Source organism: Ovis aries, chromosome 23, assembly GCF_016772045.2.
Source record: "Ovis aries strain OAR_USU_Benz2616 breed Rambouillet chromosome 23, ARS-UI_Ramb_v3.0, whole genome shotgun sequence".
Taxonomy (NCBI): domain Eukaryota; kingdom Metazoa; phylum Chordata; class Mammalia; order Artiodactyla; family Bovidae; genus Ovis; species Ovis aries.
Genome location: NC_056076.1, coordinates 25629958 through 25647536, shown reverse-complemented (window position 1 = coordinate 25647536; position 17579 = coordinate 25629958). Strand labels below are relative to the sequence as shown.

The 17579-nt window shown below is 34.0% G+C and overlaps 1 protein-coding gene across 4 annotated transcripts in view; it reads right to left on the bottom strand.

Annotated features, from left to right (window-relative positions):
- Nucleotides 1-17579, bottom strand: part of TRAPPC8 (trafficking protein particle complex subunit 8) — an 85237-nt gene that overhangs the window by 30188 nt on the left and 37470 nt on the right. For all 4 annotated transcript variants that reach the window (XM_012103423.4, XM_012103424.4, XM_027961043.3 and 1 more), the window contains exons 11-18: nucleotides 16858-16963; nucleotides 10659-10790; nucleotides 6737-6961; nucleotides 5724-5832; nucleotides 4088-4282; nucleotides 3542-3672; nucleotides 2322-2396; nucleotides 1711-1837 (exon numbers count right to left, since the gene is read on the bottom strand). In XM_012103423.4, coding sequence (XP_011958813.1) covers nucleotides 1711-1837; nucleotides 2322-2396; nucleotides 3542-3672; nucleotides 4088-4282; nucleotides 5724-5832; nucleotides 6737-6961; nucleotides 10659-10790; nucleotides 16858-16963 — 1100 coding nt within the window. The remainder of the gene's footprint in view (nucleotides 1-1710; nucleotides 1838-2321; nucleotides 2397-3541; nucleotides 3673-4087; nucleotides 4283-5723; nucleotides 5833-6736; nucleotides 6962-10658; nucleotides 10791-16857; nucleotides 16964-17579) is intronic.

Here is a 17579-nt window from a genome sequence, read left to right as displayed (position 1 = left end):
AATTTCAATTATTTCTGGATTATAAATAACTACACTTTCTCAACAGACTTAACTGTACCTTCTCAATAGACTACATAATGAAAATTATAATAGACATAGCTTTCTCAAAATTAAACTCATTTAATATGCATGTGAGCTTTTCCCCAAAAGCTTCCACACACTGCACATAGGTGTGAAAATAGCAAAGGCAGACAACTGTATTTCCTGCAGGAATACTTAAGACCTATCATTCAGTCATGTCAAACTCTTTGTGACCCCATGGACTGTAGCCTACCAACTCCTCTGTCCATGAGATTTTCCAGGCAAGCATACTAGAGCGGGTTGCCATTTTCCTCTTCGCAGGAATACTTAGAACCTTTAATATGCTGAAGCTCACTGTGATATGCCCAGACTAGACATATAATATAACATTTCCATTACCTCATTTGACCCAGATTCCTGTTAGCATTTAACAATAAAACTTCATTCAAATTCTACTATACGGTACAATTTATTTTAATAGTTAATTCAGGGTCTTCTCCAACTAACATCATAAAAAATTTATAAATGATTTATTAATGCATATATTTGGTACCTTGAAGTAATTAGCTATAATTTATTGACAATCATAACTTTGTGGTACAAAATTAAAATCATAGGCTAGTGGGAAAGTAAAGAAGCTTCAAAAAGTTTTTAACACTCAGCTAACTTACTTAAAATATTTAAAAATTAGCAATATTATTTGTAGAAGAATCTCCTCTGGTGTTTGTCAACCAAGAATTATACACGTAGTACTAAACTGCAGAATACTATACTTTTAGTGGCAATTTTTTGTTTTATAATTTTTGAATTCTTATGGATTCATTCCATTTCAGTATACGTTCTAAAAAAATGTTTTACTAAATTACCCTAGATATACAAGCAAGTAGAAATTTCAAACTGAACTTTAAAAGAACCAACAAATTTTCCAAGTGGTCCCAAAAGATTTCTCAATATTAATAATCAGCTTTTATAAATGCTAAATTCAGGTCTGCTGACTATTAATTTGTTAAAAATAGCTATTAAAATGAAGAGACAGAAGAGAGGAATTTTATAGTAAATTCTCTCTAGTCTTGTCAACTTAAACTCAAATAGCAACATATTATTACAAAATAATATGAGAATGGTTTCCTGAAATTAAAGGAAAAAAAAAAGGCAAGCTGTGTTAAACATGTATCTGGTAGTTTTACTTTTCAAAAATTTGTAAAATTTATCAATTCTGGGGAACCAAGAATACCAGCTTAACTCTAAATCCTTCTCTTTTTACAAAACAGATGACAGAATTTTTTGTCATTTCACATTCAATGATGTGAAAACACTGGTCCTTAGTTCACTCTATGTTTTTATAAATATTCAGAAAAAGAGACTATCCTAAGTCAACCTTTGTACTGGCAGCAGACATCTCAACCAATGGTTAGAATATGTTAATTTAGAATTTACTAAATGTGGATCAGTAACAAAGAAGAAAAATACATAGGGTAGAACCACAGAATTATCAAAAATACATCAGAAGGAAATAAAGTGTTTTTTTAAGCAATGGCAGAGTTAAAAATAATTCAAATTATTCGTTCTTTCATCTGATTAAATGTCTTTATTAAAGGTACTTTAAACCTAATTTAAAAATATTTCTCAATTTATTCTAAGGAGATTTACTTATTAGCTTCTAATTGTTCAGTAATGCTATAGCTTTACCTGTGTGACATCCAGGAAGAGCACCAATGCCATCTACTGCCACGGAGCCCTGAATGGTGCCAAGGTTATACACAACTCCCAGAATATGCAGCTCCCCTATGTGATGGGGAAAGAGCTTTAGCCTTGCCTGTGGAGATATTTAAGTCACTCTTATTATCTGTTTTCACAATATCTTAAATAGGGCAATACCTAAATTCTATAATGTTACAGAGATAAAAGCTCAGACCTAAATTTATTTAATTCTCAATTGATTTATCCTACTGGAAAGCATTTTCTTCAAAAGAAACTTTCTAAACTCAATAATTATAGGCATCACAACTTTTAATAAAAACCAAGATATTCTGGTCAACCAAGTATCATATGAAATTACAACACTCAACCCAAGAAGAAAGCAAAACCTTTTTTCACCAGGCTTCTTAGGAAATTAACAAACTAAAAACCACTGCAAACCTACTTTCCCAACCTATTTTCTTCTATGTAATTCCAGTTTCTTAAGATGATAAATTTTAATTTTTAAGAAAACTGGAAAACAAACTGAATAAACAGGCTTTTAAAATCTGTTGTCATCTTACTTTTAGAAAGATGTGACAGAAAAGTAATAAAGCAATTACCACTTTAGATTCTTCACTATTAATTAAGAATTCTGAAATAACTTCAGTTCCAATCATTTCAGGTTCACCTTTTACCTGAAAAGTAAATTATGTAAAATATACATTCAAACAAATAAAGTATCAGATTATTAACACTGCTACATATCAATACTTAGCAACAATGACAATAGCTATAGTTAGCATTTATTAGGTTTTTACTATGTGCTAAGCAATATACAAAGTGAACAACATAACAAAACAGAAACAGTTATAGATACAGAGAAGAAACAGATAGTTGTCAGAGGGGAGGGGCTGGGGGGAAGAAAGAAATAGGTGAATGCGATTTAAGAGTACAAACCTTAACTTACAAAGTAAATGAGTCACAAGAAGTGTACAAAGTGGGGAATACAGTCAATAACTCTGTAACATCTTTGAATGGTGACAGACGACAACTAGACTTATGGTGATCTTTTTGAAATGCACAGAAATAGCGAATCACTGGGTTGTGTATCAGGAACTAACCTAGTGTTGTAAGTCAACTATGCTTCAAAAACACAACAAATGAACAACCTCATGGAAAAAGAGACTGATGTGTGGTTATTAGAGGCAGGAAGTGGGGAGAGGGGCAACTGGATAAAAGCAATGAAAAGTTATAAACTTCCAGTTATAACATATAAGAAACAATGTAAAGCATAATAAATATAATTAATACTGCTGCATGTTATAAGAAAGTTGTTGAGAGAAAATCTTAAGTGTTCTCATCACACGGAAAAATTCTATACTTTTAATTTTCAACAATAAGCATATTATCCCGAGAAGGCAATGGCACCCCACTCCAGTACTGTGCCTGGAAAATCCCATGGACGGACGAGCCTGGTAGGCTGCTGCGGTCCATGGGGTCGCGAAGAGTTGGGCACGACTGAGCGACTTCACTTTCACTTTTCACTTTCATGCATTGGAGAAGGAAATGGCAACCCACTCCAGTGTTCTTGCCTGGAGAATCCCAGGGACAGGGGAGCCTGGTGGGCTGCCATCTATGGGGTCGCACAGAGTCGGACACGACTGAACCGACTTAGCAGCAGCAGCAGCAAGCACATTATCATACATTTTGTAATGAGGGAAAATAAGCATAAGAAAAGAGTAAGTTCAGGTCCCTTTACAGAAACTGCTGAAATGTTATTACAGCATCTGTTAGACTATTACTGAAACATGCTTATTACAAATACCTTTTAACAACTTACTAGTTCTTTAACTTCTTCATTATCCTTTCCACTGACATATTTAGGTTGAAACTTCCACAGCAATGACAAATCAGTCAACAAAAGTGGAACTTTCAAAGGATTTCTAAAAGCTACTTCCACTGTTATTGGTTCTGTAAAAGAAAGGCCTAAGTTAGTAATTTTAATAAACCCCACACATCACCGTATGCTTCAATTCTCCGAACATACCTTGCTTTCAAAGCTCTGCATTTCTGCCTAGACTGTCCTTTATCACTTTGTAAATGTGCCTTTATTCAGGATTTTTTGAAATTACCTTCCTTAGAAGATTTCCCCCATAATTTTTCTGTACTCTGTCATTCTCGCTTCTACATTCCAAAAGCACGTTGAATATTCCTGTATTAAAGTCCCCACTGCTTGGTTTTATAAATGCAGCTCACTAGTACTCAATTTACTTTTGTATCCTCAGCCTCCAGTCATATTTGGCATGCAAAAAATTACCATGAATACGCTGTAAGCAAAACAAACAAGTAAAAAACCGGGGAATAAAAATTCAAGTGTATTAATTACCTTCCACAACTGCAAGGGGAAACCTTGAGTTATCTGAATAGCTGTTCAAACAATATTGCGTGGGATGGAAGTTGGACGGAAGGACTCCTCTATTGACCACAGACACCACTTGTTCCTCAAGTTCTCGCCACTGCTGAGAGGACTCAGAGTCATATTCTTGATCAAGACTTACATGAGTAGCTGCTTGCTTTTCACCTAAAGAAAAAGCGTCACTATTAAATACACATATTTATTAATACCTGCCCTCAAAGGAAATATACTTTAAATAAAAATCGAAGGTATCCAAATACATACATATACCATTCTTGCCTATTTTCAATTTTATCTGAGAGAAAAATAGTCTCTTACTAATTCTAGCCTAATTGGAACTCAACTTGTAATACTGGTGCTCTTTTCCTTCTGACTCTGACAGAATATATTCTTAGTGTCCACAATTTTATATGAATACTTCAAATATACAGACAAAATATGGAAAATAATATAACAAATATTTGTGTATCAAAATTTAAGAAATGTCAAATTTGCTATAAGAAACCAAATTTTATTTTAAAGACTACAATAAATGTTACAGATGGAGCTGATTTCCTCTATCTCACCTTCCCTAATTCTCTCTCCTTCATCTCTTCCATTGGTACCAATTCTTCCCAGGGCTACTCCAAAGTTGAAGTATAGCATGCACATTCATAATTTTTGTTTTACTTTATCAAATATGAATGTATATATAAACAACTCACAGAACTAGCGTATACGTTTGAAATTTATATAAATGGAATAACTTTTGATCCATCCTTCTGCAACTTTTTTCACTCAACTTTATGTTGTGGGTATCATCCACATTGAAATATATAGAGCTCATTCACTCATGTCCTACACCATGAAACCAATATATGAAGGTACCAAAATCTATCGATTTATTTTGTTTCATTTTTTTTGCTACTAAAAACAATGCTTCTACAAGTACCCTGATAATATTTTAAATAAAAGACTAAATTAGCTCTCAAAAAGAAACATACTAAGCTCCAATTAAAAAGACTTAAAATTACAAAGTTTAATATGCATAAAGACCTTTAATATATTTAAACTTCTGGCCCAGTATTGCCATTCTAAAGCTCAATGCTAAGGAAATAATCCTGAATTTTAAAAAAGTCTCACAATAAGAACAGCAATTATACTGGCAACTGTTCGTTGCATCTGTGTACATTTGAAATTTTCCATAATAAAATGTTAAGACAAGATTCATCCACAAAGATGTCCATTACAACTTAGATGTCACATAATCAAAAAAGATGGACACCATATAGCAAATATTAAAATACTTTATATCCATTGAATGAATTACAACCATTAAAAATGTTTATCAAGATTATATAATCTTTATATTATGAGAATTTCTTTATATTATGTGAGAAAAGTCATTATACGTACAGCTATTTTGTTGTTATTGTTTTTAGATTTTAAAGCTGGAAGGAAAAGCACTGAAGTAGTAGGTTCAAGTGGCAGGATGATAGATGATATGGTATAGTTGTTTACTTTCAAATATTCTTTAACAATTACACAATATTTTTTAGTGGAAAAAGATGAAATAACTTCAAAGAAAAAGTCACTAGGTAACAAAGCCAAATTAAACTTTACTAACCATCTGCTGGTCGTCTGTCATGGCCAAAGAAAACTCGGGTTGCTGAACTGTTAATATATGGCAAAGGAAGCTGCGGTAAAGGGCCATCTGGTGAGAGCTGACTTACATTCTAAGAGAAATACAAAAGACGAAAAGAATTTTTGAGAGAACGCTTATCTGTCCTCATTTTTAATACATAAGTTATTAAAGGCATGTTAAGAAAGAATATTAAGAATCACTAGTTTTACTTAATATATGAGTCATAAAATTTTACAAGGAAGAACTTTAGATACATTTATTTTGGTCCAAGAGAATCTCCTTGAGGTTACTGAGCAAGTTAGTTCTCTCTGGATGCTAAAGCTCCAAATATTATTTTTATATGTATTTTACTTCCTAGACTCATTATAGCATTCTATCTGCCAAAATTCTTACCCATATGATTTCAAATTACTAAAGTGAAAAAGGGTAATTATATTCTGCAGGACAGATAAAATATTTACTATTCATGGACCTTGAGGAAAAAATTACAACTTTCCATTTTGTCCACAAAATAATGCTTTAAATTTGCTATCCTCCTGTCTCAGTGAAATATTTTTTCTTCCTATTCATTTTTCTGCCTTTCATCAAAGTAATGTCTACCTCTCACAGATCCATATCTACTCATCTTTCATAGGAAACAGAGAGGAATGTACTTTTCCAAAGAATGGGACGATAACCCAAACGCTGTAAAACCAGTTTTAATTCAAAAATACATAATGACAAAAACAGTCCCAAAAGCTCACGGTATTTTTTTTTTTTTTTAGATTTCAAATACAGCCACAAATCAATTCTCTTTTATGAGAACGGTAGAAGGGCAATGTAACTCAGATTTATGACCAAAAAGACTAGTCTGTTGTACTTTATTATGAAAGATAATTATATATAGTCTAATAAAACCACTTATAAGATTCTTACTAGATAGTACTAAAAATGAGTTTTTCTGAAAATAATGACAAATATAATTTTAATATCCACTTCTGAGAATAAGTATTCACCTTGTAAACATAAAGATATTCTCTGAGGAAGGCCCCTTGTTGAGCAGCAGATTGTTTACTTTCATTGATTAAAATATGCCTGAAAGCAGACACAGCATTGTCCAGTTGCCTGAGAGTGTAGGACTGTCGCCCAATGGTGAAGTTAATATGATCCTCTGCAAGAGACCAGCCTTTTCCTTTGTAAACTTGCATGGCTTGACAATAGCAGCGTAAAGCATGTTTTTTCTGTAAGAAATATATAAAGCAAAGTATTACAATCCAAATTTCTCTGGGACTGGACAAACACACACACACAAAAATCAAGTAACTAGTAATGAGTTCTTCTAACAGAGACTGGGATGATGAAGAAAATGAAACTAAACTTCGCAATGATCGCTAAAAACCAAGAGATCCTGAAGCAGACAAGCAGCTGCTCTGTCCAAGGGTAAGAAGTCTGAGAAGTCAGGGATAATACTGATTTTGTGAAAAACCATCTGGGAATTTCCAGAGCAGCAGCACGGGGAGTCATAGATCAGTGAGAGACTTGCTGTTAACTTGTAGTGAGAGCTATCTTGCGAAGCTTAAATTTGGTTAGTCATCATACCACTGCCCTGGACTGAACAGTAAAGCATGTTCTAATTCTACATATACGAGTATGAAGGTATATGTGTCCACATGTATTTGTTGGTCTTTGATAGTGACATAGTTTCGTATTCTTTTCTTCTGCCTAAGGCTGCATCCTACCACACCCTTAAGTGTATGTTAGGCTTTAATTACATGCCACCCTCTGAACTCAAATAACCTCCATTCTAAACACGGGATTTGGTATTCCTGGCAGCTCAAGACCCTGCCTGCAATGCAGGAGACCTAGGTTCAATCCCTCAGTCACGAAGATCCCCTGGAGAAGGAAATGGCTACACACTCCAGTATTCTTGCCTGAAGAATCCCATGGACAGAGGAGCCTAGAGGGCTACGGTCCATGGGGTCACAAAGAATCAGACCTGACTGAGCAACTAACTTTTTTTCACTTTTTCACCAAGAAAAAGGTTTCTCTCCACTAAACCTTTTCCTTCAGAGTAAATTCTTATACCCACCCTCTTCCAAGGTAGATTAACAAAATCTGTATCATTTTCAACCAGAATTGGTCAGTTGTTTTTGGAAATGTTTTCTTGATCAAGAGGTAATAAAGGCAAATCAAAATCATCTGCCACTTGATAGCGTGCAGTGAGAACACAGTCTCTTCTTTGTGATACTCCTACAAATATACCCAATTTGAATCTCAGGATGAGGAAACACTCAACAAGCCTAAATGGAGGCACATCTCTACAAAATAATTGGCCTATAGTCATCAGAAGTGTCAACATCATAAACGTCAAAGTACCCTTCTAATAGGATCCTTCACTATACAACCATCAAAACTTGAAGAGGGTCTGAGGATTAGACAATAACACTGTATTAAGTGCTAAGTTCTCGACTGGTGTTGTTTTACTGGTGTAGAGGAGAAAAGAATTTTGTTTCTAAGAAAGAGGCAATATATCCTAAAGTATTGGGAGGGTACTGGGGCACCAGGTAGACAACTTAACTCCCAAATGGCTCAGGTAAACCAAAGTTTCTGAACTGTACTTGAAACTGTTTCATAGGTTTGAGATCATTTCAAAATAATTTTTAAGTGATGTTTCTGAAAACAAAACAAAACAAAACAAAAAAATCCCCATCTCCATATTGCATTTAGTAAAGGAACACAAATACTGAATCTTAAAAAATGAGAGATACAGAGAAACAATAAAATGCGTCTAAAAGTATCAAGTTCAAGTGCATTTTTTAGGATCTCTTGGAAAAGCATCTAGAGAGATTTAAGAGGTAACAAGGATTTAAAGTCTGCCTTTTAAAGTAATAGAAAGATCATCCAGGGTATACTGGGCATAATCAGAAACACCTTCTTCAGACTTTAATTTTTTTTTAATCCTGATTATAATGTCGGTTCTCTTTTTAAATACCTTTTACTTGTTAATATTCTTAATGGAAAAAACGGAACTATAAACAAATTTCTGAAGACAAGATAAGCAATTCAGCATGAACTTGCAATCACAGAGGACTGAAAAATGACATCACTGTATACATATGATCTCCTCTATGCTCCGCACTCATCTCTGTCAATAGCCACATCTGTTTTTAATGAAAATGTCATGAAAAGTTTTGGAGCTTCTCAGAAACAACTTGGCCCGAGTCAAAATTATGTGCACGATGAGCACCTTATCTTCCAAGGAAGACACTGTTCTTGACCAACTTCAATGGGACATATATTTGCTTTTCTAACAGGTCTGCATATTTCAGATTTCTACTGTTTGAGAAAGTGATCCTCTGGGTTCAAGGTATATAGGTCACAAAACAGCAAACCAGCTACTTTGGAATCATTAACTCCGCAAGATAACTACAGTTAAAGATGATTATTAGGCCAGAGAGCAAATGTATCTCAACCTACCAGAATGTAGCATTTTTAACCTGCCATGCACTTCCTAGAGGCAATATGCCCTGTACCTTTAGAAGGTAAATACAAGATCCAGTGACAGCATAACCACAAACGAAATCATTCACAAAAGTGGACAAAGATGTGGAAAAATGACAGAACCATTTCTAGTGGGGCATATAATTTTTCTTCTGCCTAACACATTTTGTAGATTTCTTTAATAGAACACTTAAAACAAAGATAAGCAATGGGATAGTATGTTTCAGATGCTTCATTTGTACCAACTATGGAAAATAGGCTGTGAAAAATCAGCTTTTTTCCCCCTCACTTCAGAACCTGAGAAATTCTAATCATAAATTACATAAAATTACTATACAGACTTAATTTCATAAATATTTTTACAATTTTATATTTAATATAAAGCAAGTTCACATATTTTCTAATTTCCCATTTTCAAAAAGTAGAGGAGCTCAATCTTGAAAAGTTGATTTTTAAAAATCATGACATTCTTCCATTAAATTTAGAGTAATTCTGAACACCTTTCCTTCTTTACATCTGTGAATTAACACCAGTATGTTTTGATTATCACAGACTTTGAAAAAGGAACGTTCATAACAATTCATATTAATTAAATTTAAAAAGAAATCCTCATACTCCCTGACTAGATTAAAAAATTCCTTAAGAGACAAGAGCATGTTAGTTTTACAAGTGTAAGCTCAGCTCCTAGCAGAGTGCTTGGAATATACAGATGATTACTCAGCCCACATTTTTACGTATACTTATAGTAAACCACCATGGACAGAGAAGCCTGGCAGGGGTCACAGTCATGCAGTCCATGGGGCTGCAGAAAGTCAGAAACAACTGAGCACACACAGACTCAAATGACCATATCTCAGGCACTATTACCATTCTCTGCCTCAAGAAAGCTCCCTTCAGCTAATGTTTAAAAGGACTATTGGGGACCAGAGAATAGCTCCAAATTAATAAAGATCTCTTCCAACCCAGCTGCTCCCAGAGAGAAGAGATAGATGATTTCTACCCATTAAATATTTAGCAAATACCATTAAGAGATACTCTGAGAAACAACAGAAGACCAGAGTTGAAGTAGGGAAGGTTCAATCACCTTTAAGAAGAATTGAAGTTACTTAAGCGAAGTATATCTAGCCTTCACATATATCATTTAGCCTCACAGAAACTTGGGCAAATCACAAATTAAAAAAAAAAAAAAAGGCTCAAAGATATAACTTTAAAAAGTTAAGTTGTGAGCACAAGATCAAGATTTAAACTCAGATTTGTTTAAAGCCAAATCTCATGTCCTTACCAATGTAACACATTACCTCAGAACAAAATTTAGTTTTATTTTTAAAATTTTAAATCAAAAAATTGACAACATACATTTATAAAATAAACAAGTTACAACAAATAAAAATTAAAATAAATAACAAATTATCTTCTTTTTAAAGCAAACACACTCACCTGCCCTGCTTTACTGAACCGGTGGCCTGCCAATATCATATGAAACGCATATTTTCTAACCATGGGACTCTTCATGTTTATAAAGCAATGTGCCGCCTGTTCCAAAAGAAGTGCACTTCGAAGATCAGAATCCTATTGAATGTTTAAAGAAAAAGGTTAATTTCACAAAAATTATAGTTAATTAGTGAAAAAACATTTTCTTCCTTAAAATAATATACAGCGTATCCAATATAAATTAGTAGTATCTGAGGACAGAGATCAAGAGACAATCCAGTCTTGATGATTCTTTCTTCCAATAAGCACAAATTAAAAAAAAAAGTTCAAAAAAGTCTCTACCATGAAATATTTTCTTTCGCTTTACATAAAGCCAAAAGTCTGGGTGTGATATGCACCATGTAATAAATCTGTGAAGAAATGCAATCCCTTTTCATATGGCAAAAAAAGATTATAAACTGAGAATTTGATATAGGTATACACACTTGAACCAGAAAACAGAGTACAGAAAAACAGATTCATATCTAATTTCTTCTGGAAACGGATCTGTGACATACAATAGCCTATTTCTATTCATCCAATAAAAGAGGAAAGCCAAAACAGAATGTGTGCAGATCATTAAATAATCAAATCTGTTATTTTATCTTCTATAAAGGTTAACTATACTTAAAAGGAATTCTCAGTTTTGCTCTAGTTTAAAACAGCCAAAGAAAATGCTTTTCATTAAAACATCCAGAAGGTTTCCCCTTCAAAGATTATCGCCTACTATTAGTATATTAGTAAATGGTACAACTCAAATTAGTTTCCACTGCAACTGACTTACGACAGAGTCTACAAAAACCACATTGTACATTTATAGCCTCGCCCATAAGGACAATCTTTCAACTGACAGAGCCATCATCACTTGACAAATAACTGAGAAAGTACTGAAGGTTGCTGATTAAGCACCAACAACACTTTCACCAAACTTTCTCTAACTTTTCAGCTATTCTCAAGCTGAACTTACCATGCCCTTCCATGTGTTCTGCTGCCATTATTTTCCCCAGGGAAAGTTGAAAACAGAAAACATTGACTTTAAATGCAACAATTTCAACAAATTATAGTCACATCAAAAAGTGTTCATAGACTATTGATTACTGCAACTATCTCCATAGCAATCATAAAATTATACCAGAGCGGAAGCATCTGAGGAAAAGCATTCAGTAAATGGTAGATATTATTTATTTCAGACCCCCTCATAACAAAAGCTAAATGATCAGATGGTTTTCTTAATTAGATCCAAAAGCTAGTGAGTGGGAAAATTAGGAATGTACAATTAACAAGCAGTTGTTAACCAAGGCATCAGAATTACTTGGGGAAGATAGGGCGCTTACTTCTCTATTTTTTTTAGGAAAATGCTTTCTTCTTAAAAAATTATTAAATATGGCCTCTTTATTTTTCCCTTTAAGAATGAATGTTTGAAGAAAACAAGGAAGCATCTTTCTTCCCTACTTCATGCCTCATCTGACTCCGGGATAACTGCCATTACCAGCATGGCGCCGGCCTGTGTCACTTCTCTCCTTCTAAATAGGTATGCACTTATATGTCAAATGCCACAGCTTTGATACTCATACTTTCTTATACAGAAATAGTATTACACAGAGTATTATCTCACTTTTTACCTTAGGATCATCGACATCCTTCCAAAACATCTACATCTCTCATTTCTTTTAAAGCCACACTGTATTCTATTATATAAATGCATAATTTATTAATATAGTCTCCACTTGATTGATTCAATATTGCCACAAATTTTTACTACTACAAAAAAAAACTCTTCCATAAACATCTTTAAAAGTATTTTTTAATAACTGTACAAACAAATATTTTTATTAGACAAGTGTTTGGAAATAGAAGTGCTGAGTTAATGAAAGCTATGCATATACTTCAAATTCCAATCAATATATAATGTATATTGGTACAAAAAGGTCATATCAGTAAAAAACTCTCAGAGAGTAAGAGTTTATTTTCTACTCTACCCAGTTAAAAATAAATTTTAAGATTTTTGACCTTCCATAAAAGCAAAATAATACTTAGTTCCTCAACTTAGACTTCTTTAATAGTAAGGCTGTTCATCTAACATAGGTTTAAGGGTCTTTGTACTTTTTTTGGCAAACTGCCTGTTATGCCCATGTGTGAATGGGTTTTTGTGATTATCTAGTTTGTAAGAACCCTTTGTACGCTTAATCAATATTAAGCCTTTGTCATACGTTTGTAAATGGTATTTCCCAGTTTTACTATAAAAGAGTCTATTCTTTAGTAGTCAAACACTATCTTCACTTTCATGGCTTCAAAATACTGCATCAAACTAAGAAAGAATGTTATCATCCCTAAATTTAAAAAATGCTCTTCCATATTCTCTTCTCTGGGTGTGCATCTGTATGTTCAGTCACGCAGTCATGTCCGCCTCTTTGTGACCCTACGGACTGCAGCCTGCCAGGCTCCACTGTTCACGGAATTTTCCAGGCAAAGAATGGTTGCCATTTCCTACTCCAGGGATCTTCCTGACCCAGGGACCAAACGCATGTCTCTTGCATTTCCTACAGTGGCAGGCAGATTCTTTACCACTGTGCTACCTGCGAAGCTCCATATTTTCTTCAAGGTTGTTTTGTTTTTTCATATTTTAATCAAGCTATAATTATATTATGCAATGAATAAGACAGGAATCAGCTAATCAGGTGTCACAATACCATTCAGTGAATAATCTAACATTTCCCACTAATATGACACAATGACAGCCAATCATATGTAGCATTTAAATTCTCATTCTATTCTATTACTTTATCATTAATATCTAGAACAGGTAGATACCCCCTAATTCTATTTTGGAATTTAGGTTTCTCAATGGAGTCAGTTTAAGTCCGATAAATTTCTCAAGTTTATTCCCAGCAATGCACACACATCCACACACACACACACATACATGCACACACAGAGCATAAAAACATCTTAATTCTCTACAAAGCTTCATTATCCTGCAAAACTTGGTAGGCAGCAATCCTGGACATTCTGATTAAAATAAGGAATATACACTAGATAATTGTGGTGGTGTGTAATGATTCTATTAAGATTGTACATCAACTGAGAACCAGGACAGTAAACCCTCAGCAGTCTCCACTTTAACTGGATTGACCAATTCAAGAAACACCTGCAAAGTCCACAGCATATATTAACTTAGCTGAAGCAAAATGTGCCTCCTGCGTTCAGTAAAGCTGCTGAGAGTTGATCTGCAGGGCTAAACATGCACTTATATCTCACTGCAGCTTTGTTCTTTGCTTGGTTCCTGTCTTACAGAGACACCTAAAGTAGGAAAACATTGCTTTGAAGCCAAAAAATGGCCCAGAAAAGAATGCTAACTATCATCATTGTTGACGGAAGAAAAATGGCAGAATGTCACAGAGGGATAGTTTTATCCAGAAAGCAGAGGCTTTGAATGTTTGAAGTATACAATTTTACTTCAGTGGCAGTTCACAACCATGCTATGACAAGGCCATCATGCATGCTCTCTGAGGAGCTAAGAAAAAACCCATGGTTGCCACTTCAGCAAGAACTCCAGTCTATGAACTTTGCCCACAACCAGCTATAAAATCATTTGGGGTAGAGGCTTCAGTAAAAACTGCCATAAAAACGCAGTTGATAAAGACAACAAACTTCAGTGAATCAGATCTCAAGGATGGCATGGCACTAAGATTTTTTTCCTTTGCATAATTGTGAAATTAATAGCAAAGGTGCTAACAGCTGATCAACTTACCAGAGAAACAGAACAGTTCCTCCCAAGCTGGAGAAACTTATAAAAAAAACTGCTGCTATTACTATACCTCTGATAAGCTGATTTATTTGCATTTAAATGGGAGTAACACACAAAAAGCATTATACAACCAAAATAAATGTTCAACACAGAAATACAGACACAAGTAGAGGGAAAGCATCATGCTTTAAAGCACCAAATTTAGACATACTACCTATGTGCTGATAAATGTGCCATGTTTTATCATTAAGCCGCATTTGCTCTGCCATGCTGAAAATCCCAGAACACGACCCGAGAATAAGGTCCACTTGCCCACAGACTTACAGTACAAACAACAAACTCAGAGCTCAACTCTTTTCATCCAGGCCTCACAGCTGTCAAGTGCTATAACGGTATTAACAAAACACTAGGAAAAACAATTCCTGAGTGTCAAGACTATGTGACTCAGTTCTCTATCCTCAGGATAAATGCACTTCTCATTTTATACAGCTTTTCCAGTAAACAAAAGTACAATAAATATAAATTATTAGCTAAAATTTAATAATCTTAGACACATTATGCCTAGCAATCTCTACTTTCAAGTTACTTCAAAGAAATACCTGAAAAGCACAGTAGAAAAGGCCACTAAAAATCACAGCTTCCAGGGAAATACACATTCACCCCCATTTTTCACCCCAAAGCAGTAAAAGACAACGATAAATTTTCTAGAGTTTCATGACAAAATAAATCATCCAGGTTTGAAAAAGGGTTAAAAAAAAAAAAAGAGTTGGAAATAAAAAACAGTGAAAGAAAATAATGTTACAATGAGACACAAGAATCTGCTCTAATGAAAGAAATTTTATTCCAAGCTTCTAAACCATAAACTCCTTTTACAGTCACTGATAATTCCTAGGCTGAAAAACATGGCCAACATATTCAAACCTAAGCTAAGATTATTTATTAATAGACAGAACATCAACACACTCAAGAACCTATACTCAGTTCTACTAAACAGTCTAACGTCTGACAACTGTTCGTATTGGTCAGTGTCCACACAGTATCAATTATAAAATAATTTTAATATCATCCCTTAGCCTACTTAGTTGTATTCTAAAGGAACTTTTTAGAATAATTAGTGGTTCAGCTTAACAAACATCTGTAAATCATATACCATGTTTCAAACCCAGTGTTAGGCACTAGGGAAAAATAACGTTGAAAGCAACAGTTTCCTATCCTCAAGAAGCTAACAGCTTATAAATTTTCAATATATGATATGGCGGTCTCACAGCATATAAGAGGGCATGACAAACACACTGAAGACAACCTGGGTGCTATCTGAAGGATCTGACTGATATTGGAACCACTGAACTGAGGTGAAGAAAAGATGAAATGGGACGAAGTCCAGGAGAAGGACATTAAGGACATGAACCAGGATAGTAATAGGAGGGATTTTAAAAAGAGAAAGATAAGTGAAATATTTGAAGTTATAAAAAGAACACATATTTAAGAAGTTAAAACATCTTCTGTGTCACTAACAGTATAGAAGACTACAGGAGCATCTCAAATAGTTTCTGCCTTGAGCAAATTAGGAGCTGCTTGGCTATAATTTAAAATCATGATCTACAAACTATTAAGTTTAGTTATTGACATGTGGACTCAAAGGTGCATTGGAAACACTTGAGTAGGTGAGTCTAAAAGACAGTTGGTCATTCAAATCTAAAGCTCCAGGCCATTCAAATCTAAAGCTCTAGGGCTGGAGAGATTTGAGAGTGAAAATCATAACTGTAAATAGATTACACAAAAGTAAAAAGGTACAATGGTCCAAGGGTTAAAACCGTAGGTTAAGTTAATATTTAAGGGGCAAACAAAGGTGTCTGTTTTTTCTGTTCTTGAGCACTCATCTAAAAAAACATGTCTTTAATCATATTACTGCCATTCTTTACAAGCCTATAGTCAATGCAATTTAATATTGTTGGAAACCTAAAATAGCAGCTATAAGCAGATTTTTCCTCCTTTTGAAATATTCATAATATAGAATTTTTAAAATGTTTAGGATGATTTAACAAGTTCATATGAATAAAAACAAAATTTAAAATTCCCGAATATTTTTAAGTATTGATTTTACATCAGGAATGATGTATATGTATGTTGCTTTAAATACTGTTATCCATAAGTCAAAACCTAATTCACAGAAGACATACAATGGATGGTCGTGGTTAATAATCATGTAGACTTAAAATGTGTAAATAAAATAAACCCTGTTTACAAAACACTGCATTTAAAATTAATTCTACAAATTACTAAAGTAGCCAGGTTATAAATTCCAAATAAGAGGTCCCCCTTTAATTTCGTTCTGCATAACCTTCTCAAGAAGAAAGAAAATATTTTTAAAAATATGAAACAATACTAATTAAAATAAATACTACACAGTTTTAGTACCTCACTGGTCAACCGTATTAGGAGAGCTGCAGCCTCTGAATATTTGCCTTGGCTTTTTAAGATTTCAGCACTAAGCAATACACATCTTTCAGCCAATACCATATTCCTAAAGAAAAAAAGTCAAGAAAAATATAATTAGCACTACAATGATATTTTAGTATATCACAGTAACCATGAGTTCAACAAAAATTTCCAATTCTAAAAGAAATCCGTATCCTTGTTTTCCACTTACCAAAAATGGTTAAATAAAACAACTTCAAAGAATTCTCTTAACTCATCAAGACTTTGTATCATTGTATAATTCTGCAGTAAGAATACAATATAAGGAGACTTCCCTGGTGGTCTAGTGGCTAAGATACTGCACTCCCAATGCAAGGGGCCCAGGTGTAATCCTTGGTCAGGGAACTAGACCTCACATGTCTCAACTAAAGACGCCATGTGCCACAACCAAAACCTGGCACAGTCAAATAAATAAATGTTTAAAGAAAAAAGAAGAACACAATACAAAGTCACATTTCCTATATGAAAAATGCTAGAACATAACCAGAACCAGCAGTTAGTAAACAAAGCCTGCTTTCAGACATAAAGGAAGGTACACATTTCACCCAGATTTCTTTTCTTTCCTTACTGTAAACTCTGGTTATGTGCATTTCATTTTACTGATTACTTTTAGGAATAATGAGACATTTTCTCTGGGGTAGTACTATCAGGATGTTTCACCT